The 12,426-nt window shown below is 42.8% G+C and overlaps 1 protein-coding gene across 1 annotated transcript in view; it reads right to left on the minus strand.

The window, feature by feature from the left end:
* Nucleotides 1-6,454: 6,454 nt before the first annotated feature.
* CHRNA7 (cholinergic receptor nicotinic alpha 7 subunit) overlaps nucleotides 6,455-12,426 on the minus strand; it is a 127,192-nt gene continuing 121,220 nt past the window's right edge. Inside the window, exons 9-10 of the mRNA XM_036843172.1 lie at nucleotides 12,124-12,233; nucleotides 6,455-7,087 (exon numbers count right to left, since the gene is read on the minus strand). Of these exons, the coding sequence (XP_036699067.1) occupies nucleotides 6,569-7,087; nucleotides 12,124-12,233 (629 nt within the window). The 3' untranslated portion in view covers nucleotides 6,455-6,568. The remainder of the gene's footprint in view (nucleotides 7,088-12,123; nucleotides 12,234-12,426) is intronic.

Genomic DNA, 12,426 nt, shown 5'->3' on the forward strand with positions numbered 1-12,426 from the left:
AACCTGATTTAAAAAATGGGCCAAAGACCTTAACAAACACCCTGTCAAAGAAGATATATAGATGGCAAATAAGCATATGAAAAGATGCTCTACATCATATGCCATCAGGGAAATTAAAATTAAAACGAGATACTAGTACATACCTATTAGATGGCCAAAAGCTGGAAGATGGACAACACCAAATACTGGCAAGGAAGGGAAGAAACAGGAACTGTCTTTCATTACCAGTGGGAATGAAAAATGGTACAGCCACTTTGGAAGACAAGTTACTTTCAAAACTAAACATAGTTTTACCATACAATCTAGTAATCACACCCCTTGGTATTTACTAAAAGGAGTTGAAAGCTTATATCCAGGCAAAAATCTGCATGCAGATGTTTATAGCATCTTTATTAATGACTGCCAAAACTTGGAAGCAGCCAACTCCTTCAGTAGGTGAATGGATAAACTATGGTATGATAAGCTCTGATATTAAAAAGTCAAACCCACATGTAAATATAGTAAATGATAATTAGAAAAGGAGCAAGGATCCGTATCATGAAGTAAATGATACAATGAACTGTTACTCAGCGTTAAAAAAAAAAAAAAAAAAAGAGCTATCAAGCCATGAAAAGACACTGGGGAACCTTAAATGCATATTACTAAGTGAAAGAAGTCAATCTGAAAAGGCCATATACTGTGTGATTCCAACTATATGACTTTCTAGAAAAGGCAAAACTATGGAGACAGTGACAAGATCAATCATTGCCAGGGGTTGGAGTGGGGAATGAATAGATGGGGGCACAGATGATTTTTAGGGCAGTGAAATTACTCTGTATGATACTATAACGCTGGGTACACATCTTTATACATTTGTCCAAACTCACGGAATGCACTACATCAAGAGTGAACCCTTGTGTAAACTTTGGACTTTAGTTGATAACTATGTGTAGGTTCACCACTTGTAACAAATGTCCATCATGAGGGAGGTTAGGCATGCGGGGGCAGGGAGTACCTGGGAAATCTCCATACCTTCCTCAATTTTGCTGTGGATCTACAACTGCTCTAAAAAATAAAGCCTGAAAAATAAAAAATACAAAAATAAGAGTAGAGGAGGACTGAAATATTAAAAATCAAGGCAAAAATTTAAGAATTACAAAATACAACAGCAGAATTTGTTGATGTGCAGTATTTGTCAGATGGTAGAATTACAGAAGTCTAACACAGCAGAGGAGAGATTGGCAATAAGGCTCTAGCAAGAAAAAAATTAGGAAAGAATGTAAATTTTTAAATGAGACATTGGAGAGAGAGACTAGAAAGGGCAAAGAACAGGGCAGAATGCTAGAATGTTTTGCATTCCTGTGATTCCCCAAGTGGGGTGTACTGCGGACACAGCAAGATTTGACCACAAGAGTTCAGAAAGCCTGAAACTGCAGACAGTCTCCATCACATGATAAGCTCTGATATTAAAAAGACAAACCCACATGCAAATGAAGTAAGTGATAATTTGAAAAGGAGCCAGGAGCAGTAAGGTCAGGTCTAAGAAGGATTGGGCCGGAAAGGAAGGTTTGGGCCAGAAAGAAAGAAGTAACCAGGGAACAGAAATTATTATGTGAGAAAGGATTGCTTCCGGGAGTCCAGAGCCTCAAGACAGCTTCTGGTTAAAGCTTCGGTGGGTCTGTTCTCCAACTAACTGTGGTCACAGGGGTGACATGACCAGCCTTGTTGGACACATCCCCACTGCCTGGCCTGGCTGACCCTCTGGCTCTCACTGCCAAGTGAAGCTCCAGTCCTGGTGCCGGAGCCCTGCTGTGGCTCCCCCTGTACTGCTTGCCTGCTGTCCCAGGAAGGGTTGCATCAGCCCAGGGGCAACAGGGGTTGCAGCCAGGTCCCCGAACTGATGAATAAGTCTAAGGCTTCAGTGTCTGAAAATATAGAAAAATAAAATCCTTGGCGAGACAAATCAATAAAGACAAAAGGAGAAATGCACACAATTAGAAATGAAAAATGGAGACATAATTATGAATATAGAGGAAATTTTAAAATCCTAAGTTCCCATATTGCAGAACTACGTAAATATACTGAAAAATGGATTAAAATTAATTTTCTTAAAAAATATGTAACTAAAATTGACTCCAGAAGTGCCCTAGGACCTAACGTGCCCAGTGGGAGAAATTCAGAAGCACCCCAGTGTATTCCCAGACAGCCCCCAGCCCTGGTGAGACATTTGACACTTAAGTAGATGATTCTAAAACCAAGTAAATGGTTGCAGAATATAGAGCATTCTTTGGTTTCTTTTGGTTTTGCACACAAAGCAAGCTGCAGAATGATTCATCTCATATGTGAAATTGATAGCAAAAATCGTAAGTAGAGATCTTCTCAGGAACATAATAGTAGTTTGGTCTGAAGCAATCTATTAATATACAACATACTACTAGAGCAAAGGGGAAACCCTTCTGATCATCTCCATGGATACTGAGAAGGCTGTGACAAAAAACTAACATCTACATTTCCCCCAGAAAGCCTTAATAGTTTGAGAATACACAGATACTTTTTATTATGACAAGGAAAATACATGTCTTCATACAAGTTAAACGGTGAGACATTAAACCATCCCATTGATGTCAGGAACAAGACAGGTATGCCACCTGAGTCACTATTATTTAACATTGTTCTCAAATGCAGTTGGCTAAGAGAAAGAAATAAGGGAAATTAGTGGAAAGGGGGAGGCAAAAGAAAATCTTAGAAACAGTAAGAAATCATAGTTAGGGTGTTTGATTACAACACTGATATGCAAAATCGACTACTTTCCTATATATCCAGTGAGAATACAAAATGTAAAAAATCATTCCATTAAAAATGGTAGCCAAATGATATCTAGAAATAGACAATAACACATTCATAGGACCTATCTGAAACCATAAAACTCAACGAGTGATATAAAATTAGATTTGAATACAAGCCTGGGTTGCAGTATTCTTGCAGTATTGTCTAGGAAGACAATCTAGAAATTCATTGTGATCCCAATTTTTTAAAAAGTTGTGTGTGTGTATATGAGAAAGAAAGAGTTACAGAAAAAAAGAGAGAGAGGAAGAGAGGGAGAGAGTGTAGAGAAGAGCCTTGATTGAAAATGTTTATATTAATATGAATATTTTATATTAATCGGAATGAAGCCTCAGAAATTAAAGGAATTCATAGGGAGACAAATCAATAAAACAGAAGTAGACCCAAACACTTGGGGGAATTTAGTTTACAAATAAGGTGTCATTTTGAACAAATGGGGAAAAGACTACAATTATATACCAGAATGCACTGTCATGTATTTTGCTGGCACAACTGACCAACCATTTGGAGGGAAAAAAACACATCTTTACCTCCATTTCCTTCAATAAATGAATTCCTGGGAGTTAGAAGATGTAAAGATAAACAGATGAAACCATAAGGATTTAGAAGAAAATATGAGTAAATTTATTTATAATCTCAGAATGAGAAAGGTCTTTTAGAACTGGAAACAAATTCTGGCATCTAACAAGGAAAATATGGGTAAGTTGACAACATAAAACTTTAAACTTTATATATATACATATATATATATATATATGTATATATATATACATATATATGACCATTAATAAGCAAATCAATAGAGAATGTCAAAAGACAAAAATATTTCAAGACATAAGACAGAAAGGTTTCAAAATACACAGCCAAATTAATTAAGAAAAAGCCAAAATTGTGTAAAGGACATCAATTTACCAAAAAATTACCAGGAAACATTTGAAAAGATGTTCAACTTCACTCCTAATAAAGTGAACTAAATCAGAATGATACTGTAATATCATTTTTCACCAGACTGGAAAAAAAAAGGTTGTTTGTGAAAAATGAGAAATCGACCTTTTCATTATACTCTTAAGTGTGGCCACGGGTCAATTTTTGAAGAATAATCTGGCAATATGGACAAAAGGGTTAAATGCACATAACCTTAAATCCAGCAACTCCATTTTCAAGTTGGAATTGATATCAAGATACAGTCACACAAGTATGCCATGATATAAGTACAAGGATGCTAATTTTAGATCTGTGTATAAAAATAAAGGCAGGAAATACTCTCTAGGTTCACTAATAAAAGACTAATCAAAGAAATTATAGTGCACGGGGACAATGGAACGCTAAGCAGCTATTAAGAATGAGGTAGATATTTATATGTTGTTATGGAAAGATCTCTTAACACCAAGTGAAAAAAGCAAAGTGCAGGGCGCTGAGCACAGCATCGGTGCTAGAAACATACAGAAAAGGAAGGTCTCTCTCCACGTCCTCTTCCTCCCTGCTCAGCCTCTCTCCCTTCCTTTTTTTCTGGAAATGCCCATCCCTCCCCAGAAGCTCACTGATGGTCCCCTGTGAGGAGAGAAGGCAGGGGCTGGGGTGGGTGGGGGCTTACTTTCAGCCCTTCACACTTGTCTTCCTATGTGTGCATCTTTTCCTTATTACTACTTTTTAAATCGCAGAGTAGTTATTTGGGTGGTCAAAATACAAACCCCTTTTGTTTGCCCTTTTACATTTTTCTGTGTAAAATACAAAACGAAAAAGGTTTTTTATTAAAGGAAAATGTAGTAGGGATCAACTTCGAATAGCAATAAGAAATGAAGCACTCTCTTTATATACCAAAACACTTCTAGTTATTTCTAAAGACACTTTAATAGAAAAAAAAAAAACATGATTGTGCATTTTTCGTCCACTCCACATAGAATGAGTGTACTCTGAGGATGACCCTGCTCCAAATGGTATGTTGCTGGAATGTCCTTATTTATCAGCCTTCTTGTTGTAAACCAGGGGCCTTTTCTGAAGGTGCTCACACACACGTGTTCTCACACACATACACACACACCATACACAAGCCTCCATCTTCTTTAGTGCACACAGATCCACCCAGAAATGAGCGAAATAAATGGCTGAAGAAGTGCATGCAATTTCTTTTGCTCTGAAAATCAAATCTTCCCTCATGATGTATCCATTTCAGGGGTTAGAAGCAAATTAAAGATCCCCAGGAGCTCAGACACCTTCTGCAGTTTTGAGCTCTGAGAGTTACTAGATGAAACAACAGAACAGGAGAGATTGTCTTGTGTCTTCCTCTGATCACATTAAACAGTAAGGATGGGAGAAGCAAAGGGATGATTGTCAGCTAGACAATCTAAGTGGAGAACTGCATCACCACCTGGATTTAAAATAAAAATTTCCCTAGCTTTCAAAGCACACACCTCCAGTGAATCCACCCATTCAGCCAGCTCTCTGGGCTGAAGCTGTGTGTGTGAGCTGTGGGAAAGCAGATCCCCCCAAACCAGAAACTGGAATTACTGGGTGTGCAGCTACTGTTAGTCTGTAAGCCCCTCCTGCTAACCACCACTGGCCTGCCATTCAGGAAAGCCATCAGCCATGCCACCCCCTCCCCTGTTCCTGCCACACAGGGAGCCAGAAGAGGCCCAAACCCCTGCCCCTTGGCCCTGACACATGGAGAAAAAGCATAGAATACTTTGGTGACTTCATGTTGTGCATTTGTATGGATCCACAAATTTGTAAGGCTAATCAACTCCAATACATGTGAAGTGTCTAATGCATTATTTAAAAAACAAAACAAAAACACATATGGTTTAATTTAGCTTCAGCTATTACTTACATTAAAAAAAAACAAACACATAGATGGTTTAAATTAGCTTCAGCTATTATTACATTGGGTGGTAATTCTTATAGAATTCTACTTGTCCTTTGGGCTTTGTCGAATAGAACAGACCGACTCAACCTGCCAGTGTCTGGGGGCAGCAGAGAAAGCTTGGGAGTGCCTGGGATCCACAGAAATCCCCTTAACTTGACTGGGTCTGCTCCTGCTTCAGAATTAACACACACCTGTGTCCCTCCTGGTTCCCCTCACAGGGTAGGTTGGCAAAAATCAGGCTGGCAAAAGCATAATTTACAAGACGAACTATTACTGTCTCTTTTTTTAAATGTAGACACAGCGTAAAACTGTTTCTCTCTACCAACTGTCTTTGGTAGAGAAAATTAAAGTCTGAATTGAAGAAAAACCAGCAGTTGGGTTTTAAGTTTTAGTTTAGTTTTGTTTCATCAGTCAATGATCTGATGGATTTACTGAGTGTGGTTTATTATGATGATTAGCTTCAATCTAGATTTGTACACAGGCAAAGCAGATATGAATTTTCATGTAAGCCCTCACAGCAAGTGACATGCAGGCATGCAGACCAGCTACCCAGGCCTCACCTGGCAGTCAGTCCTGAGCTACCCAAACCTCTTTGAAGGGCACACCAGGCAGTGGAGAATGGGCAAAATGACCTCTCCAGGGTCCTGCTGACCATAAGGATGCTCGGAGGATATCGAGTGGCCCATCAAAGAGGGTTAAACAGAAACGTGCTGAGATCCTATTACTGAAAGTAACAAGTAAACTGAAACCGACATGACAGCGATAGGGTACATCTGCGTCCTCGGGTTTAACGGTACTGTGGAATCAGCGCCCCCAAGTTCTCCCTAAGCCAACGTCATCGCCCATCTCTGCGTTTCCTACATGCTGGGAGCCAGGACTGAGTCAAGCGAAGTCTTTGGACACAGCCTCGACGAAGTTGGGCGCCGACATCAGGATGCCGATGGTGCAGAGGATGGTGAAGACCGAGAAGGCCATGAGGCACAGGCGGTCCACCACACAGGCCGCGAACTTCCACTCGCTGCACACGGCCTCGCTCTCGTCCTGGCAGCGGAAGCGGTGGGCGATGTAGCGTACCTCCTCCAGAATCTTGGCCAGGTCCGGGTCCCCCTCCGAGGGCTGGCCGCCGTGCAGCAGGTGCTCGTCGTGCGTGGGCGAGCAGGCCAGGCGGCCACACACGACCCCCGAGTCGGGGGTGGGCGCGCAGTGCACGCTGTCCAGGCCACGGAAGCCGATGTACAGCAGGTTGCCGTTGGTAGCCGGCGGCCCCGCCACGGCGCTCATCTCCACGCTGGCCAGGCTGCAGCGGCGCTGCTTGTGCTGGCAGGCCGGCCGCACCTTGTCCTCCCCCGGTCTCTTCATGCGCAGGAACCAGGCACACCAGTTCAGGAGGATGACTCTCGTCTGCAGAGACAGCACACCGTTAGGGTGGCCGGGAAGGGCGCACGGCTGATCCGTCCAAGGGGATGCTGTGATACCAGCTAGACTTCGTGGGGGTGGACCCTAGGGGTGACAGGTCCCCAGGCCTTCCCAGGCGAGTTTACACAGGCAAGCAGTGCCAACGCGGTACAATGGTTGAATCGAATGTGAGGCAATGACAAAGCAATACAGAAAATCACCCTGGGAAGGAACTATGCGCACACTGCCACCTCAAGGAGGAGAGCCTGTGTGGGAGGAGAGGGCTGTCTTCTAAAGACAGCCCTGAGCTGGGGAACAGAGCAAGTCACCCTCTCTGGTCCTTCCTCATCTGGAACTAGGGACCACCAACTCTAACTCCCTGTGAGGTACGCCAGTGTGAGGTGACAAACTCACAAGGGCACCCCTGGAGATGTTAAAGTTTCAAGGGCAACCCTGTGACATGTGTCAGACACTGTGTGCACCCCTAGCCTGAAGCAGTTGAGACTGTCACATTAGATCACTGCATTCCTTGCATGATGTCCTATCCGTGCAAAGTAGATTTTGGAACTTGTCCTGATAAAAGGCAAGTGCCAAGAAAGTCATCGTGGAACAGACAAGGAGGGTAGCATGCTCCCAAGATGAGAGAAGTTTGCTGTGCCAATAGGTGCTAAGCTGTTGGGGTATAAGTACTTAGTAAGTTGTTTTGACCTGTTTAAATAATAGAACCATTAGGTATTCCTCTTGTCCTAGGCGCTCTGTCAAAAAAAAAAACAAAACAAAAAACCCTGAGACATGAAAGGTGCTGTGAACCATGGGAGTTTAGGAACCTCTAACCTAACTCATTAGGCTTCAGTGAAGACTGAAGGAGATGATATGAGACAAAATGCTGTGAAAAGTCTGAAGCTGGGGTTGGCAGACTTTCTTTAAAGGGACAGACAGTAAATATTTTAGCTTTGCTGATATAGTGCAAAATCAGCCATACATGCAAAAGAGCAAACAGGCTTTTTTTTCTAATAAAATTTTATTTGCAAAAGCAGTTGGCAGGTTGGATTTGGCCACCAGGGCCATAGTTTGCCGACCTCTGGCCTAAAGTGTTTTATAAACATACATTGCCTGCATGCTTAGACGATGCTGGAGAGATTTGTTTCTCCCTTCTAATAGAAAGAAGGGAGCCTTGTGCAACCTCAATCCAGCTTTTAAAAAATTCTTGCAAGCCTATTTAGACAAGTGCAAGAAAAGTAAGCCCTTTCCCTGAAATGATCCAGATACTGATTTGAAGTTTGGTTTATGATTTCAGGCAAATTCCATCAGCAGTGTAGCAGGTATGTTTCCCATCTGTAAGTGCAGGCAGCAAGTTGTGAAATTCGTGTCTGCCACCCTTTTTTTGGTAACCATTTTTATGACACTTATCAAAGATAACTGCAGTTATCTGGTCTGGAGACAGCAATGAAAAGAACAAGAAGGCGTAAGAGCAGTTTTGCTGCAGCTGTAAAGATCACCCTCTGTCCATCACAGGCGGCACTTTTTATCCTGCCCACACCCTATGGACATACCTCCAGAGCCTGGAAGAGCCAGCCTACAGACTCTGTTTTCCAGGATCAGTAAGGAGCAGAAACACACAGCCCCACGTGGACACTCCACATGAGGCTCAAGACAAGCCATCTCACCTGGGCATCTCAGGGTTCAGTGAAATGAGTATAATTCCCCCATTTTACAGATAAAGAAGCTGAGGCTCAGGGGGAGGCAGTGGGGGAGGGATGGATTGGGAGTTTGGGGTGAGCAGATGCAAACCATTATATATAGAATGGTTAAACAACAAGGTCCTACTGTATAGCACAGGGAACTGTATTGAATATCCTGTAATAAACCATAATGGAAAAGAATCTGAAAAAGAATATATATGTATATGTATAACTGAATCACTTTGCTGTACACCAGAAACTAACACAACATTGTAAATCAACTATACTTGAATAAAATACATTTTAAAAAAAGAATCCGAGGCTCAAAGAGGCAAATAAACTGGGTCAAGGTCATACAGTGAGTTTGAGTCACCTAATGTGTTCAGACTTCCACAGCCTCATCTATAAAAGGGTCTGCTAGGTTCTCTGCAAGCCCCCTGTGACTTTAGCCAAACCCCCACTCAGAAGGCACCAGAAAGTTGGGGCCAGAGCTCAAGGGAGCACATGGGGCAGTGAGTGTGCCCAAACCCAGAGGCAGCCTGGAAGGGAGAGCTGAGCCTCAGATCCAGGGCTTTGCCTGCCAAGTGGGGGTCTGCACATCCCCTGGGGCATAGCTCAAGCTAAATCTATTTTGAATTTCATGGCCTAAATCATTAGCTTTCAAGGCTAAAGCATCTCAGAAGATGAGATTATCCTCTTGGCACTTCTCAGACTGTGCTTGTGACCTCTGCTGTTAGGTTATGGTTTTGTTTCTGGCTGTGTGAATGTTACATAATACCACCGCACCCGCAGTGTCTTCTTCATGGTAACAGATCACAATGAAAGCCCCTCAGAGGCTGTTTATGTTTCATATACACATGGAAAGAAAAAAAAACGTGGTGTGTTATATAAAGTGAAAGAGAAATACAAGTTCCATATTTGCTTTGCACCATTGGCTTTAACATGCTCTTGCGCTGAAAGGTGAATAATCAGCATATGCTCTTAATTCATATTTTTCTGGAAAAGGTCATTAAAAATGGTTTTGTTTCTTATTGCCTTAATCCCCTTGTCTTTACATCAGTCAAAACAGAAGAAATAAGAATATGTGTTTATATTTTGGCATCTGCATAAACACTGGAAGGAAAAAGAAATTAATTGAAATGGTTATCAATTGGTGGTGGAAGTAGGGGGAGGGGCAGGAATGGGAGCAGGAGTTCCTTTGTATAATTCTTTGATTTTGACTTCTGAAACATGTAAATGTTATTTCAAACAAATGGGTGAATAAACAAGAAAGTGTATCAGAGTTATAAGGAAGTCAGATGAGAATGTAGGTCAATGTGTGCAAATGTGTCTCAGCTTCTTTTTTTGAGGGGGGAGGGACTTCTCAAAACAAGCCCGCAGACTGTGGTGATGTGACCCATGTGGGAGGTGGCACCATTTTGGGGAGCCCACTGCTGATGCCACGAGAGAATTATTAAGTGTAAGGATTTGCTGTGGAAAAGAATTCAAGGGCAGTCACTCTGTAAAGCCAATTTCCTAAAAAAAAAAAAAAAAGTGGTCTTTCCTAAGTTAATTTTTGGGTAACTGTAAATTATTGCACAATGGATATTTTTAGAAGGGCCAGGAACTCCCTGCTCCTGGAGATTCAGGGAATGCATCTTACATCTTGCAGTTACATTTAGTGCACTGGTGAGTCCTAAATTGACTCTGAACTTGGAGGCAAGATTTATGGGTCTGCAAAGACAGGCTTGTTTTGGCATGAGAGGGCTTCTTTAGCTCCCAACTGTCCCTAAGCCATGCTCTCTCGATGGGAAGACTGGAGGGTTTGTGGGGCCCAAGTAAGAAGTGGGGTGAGGGGTGGGGGGGCAGCTCTGCCCTGCCGGGGGTTTGGTCACACCAAGTGAGATGGGGAAAGTCCAGGCCCTGCTTGTACCCCAACCAAGGTTTCCCAAGTGTCGGGCGAGGGTGGTGTAGAGCTTTGGACATTGGACTCCGATGGAGCACGGCCCATGGCTGAGGAAGCATCAGCACATGTCACAATACATCAGTGCTGGGAGGCACTGGGACCATGTGGCCTGACCTGGGCTCAGATGACAAACATTTATTTACCATCTATTTCCTTTTTGTTTTTCTTTTCTTTTTCTTTTTCATTTCCTTTTTAAAAAAAAAAAATATTTATTTAGCTGCACCAGGTCCTAATTGTGGCACTCGGGATCTTCTTTGCCATATGCAGGATCTTGAGTTGTGGCATGCGAACTCTTAGTTGCGGCATGTGGGATCTAGTTCCCTGACCAGGGATCAAACCCGGGCCCCCTGCATTGGGAGCACAGAGTCTAATGCATTGGACCACCAGGGAAGTCCCATCCATCCATTTCCTTTTATCCCATCCTCCTTCCCCACTGTTAACTACTCACACGTTTATTTTATAGGCTTTTGGTTAAATCACTTTCCTATGTGTATTGTGATAAAAGAAAGTTTCACATACTGAGATATAGTGAAGTCATTCTGGCTTATACATGAGTTAATTTGAATTTGATGCTAACTAAAATAGCCTGTTCGTGGCCTATCAAACATACATCTGCTTTAATTATTAGAGAAAAGGGCACATTGACCAGAAGTAAAGAATGTCCATGATAAAAATAAAGATTAAATGCCTCTCTTCCTGGAACACCAATGCTGGTCCTCCAATGATAAGACTCCCTTCTCAGGCGCCAAGGCCATGCTGACTTGCCGTGTACGTGCTAATCTGTGTTTTTGTTTTGTTTTGTTTTTTTTACCTTGAAGAAATGTAACCCCGACTCATTTCATGTTCTTTGTTCTGACAGGATATAAAACTGTGCTGAAAACCCTGCTTCTCCAGAGCAGCTACTCAGATTAATCTGGAAAGCTGGCTTCCAGGCTAATCCTCAGTTGGACTCAAATAAAACTCTTTTCTATTCTTCTTATTGATAGTTTATTGATTATTTTCATTGACAACTGATTGTAATATTTGTACACTGTTCACTCTATTTCTTACTCTTTTCACTCCCCATTCTGTTTTGAAGATCCAGCCCGCGGCTGTGTGCTCATCTTGTGTGTTGCTTCTAATAGCGTACTTGCAAAAAGGAGGTTTAGAAACACTGTCCAGTGAAAGGTGCAGAGTGTTCGACCTGAGCCCTGCTCTGGGATGTCAAATTGTAAGGACAGCCCCGTGGGACCCTAAGAGCATTCACCATACTGCCCTGGATGCAGAGATATGCAGACAGGTAAGAAATTGCAGCTTTTTGTTTAGGAATGCTAGCTGTTTGTGGGATTTTTTAAAATAGATAAGTCATCCTCGGAGCCTCCTCTGGGGAGGGGCCCTGACCCCCCCTCTGGTGGAGGAGCTGGGGAGGAACTCACCCACTTGGGCATCTTGCCACCGTCGGGGTCGTGGTGGTGGTACTGTAGCACGATCACCGTGACGACCACGGAGAGGCCCACGATGATCATGGTGCTAGCGAAGTACTGGGCTGCAGAGAGAGCAGATGGCAGGGGAGACCTGGGGCCTTGGTCACAGCGAGTCACCATGGCACAGTGCAGGGGACCCAGACTGTGTCTTGACCACCAGGGGCTGGGGAGCAATGCCCAAGAGCAGAGCAGGACCTCCTCCGGGCCTGCAGCCCACCACGCACATTCCTGGCAGGCAGATGCCAATCCAGAGCA

Source organism: Balaenoptera musculus, chromosome 2 (genome assembly GCF_009873245.2).
Source record: "Balaenoptera musculus isolate JJ_BM4_2016_0621 chromosome 2, mBalMus1.pri.v3, whole genome shotgun sequence".
NCBI lineage: Eukaryota > Metazoa > Chordata > Mammalia > Artiodactyla > Balaenopteridae > Balaenoptera > Balaenoptera musculus.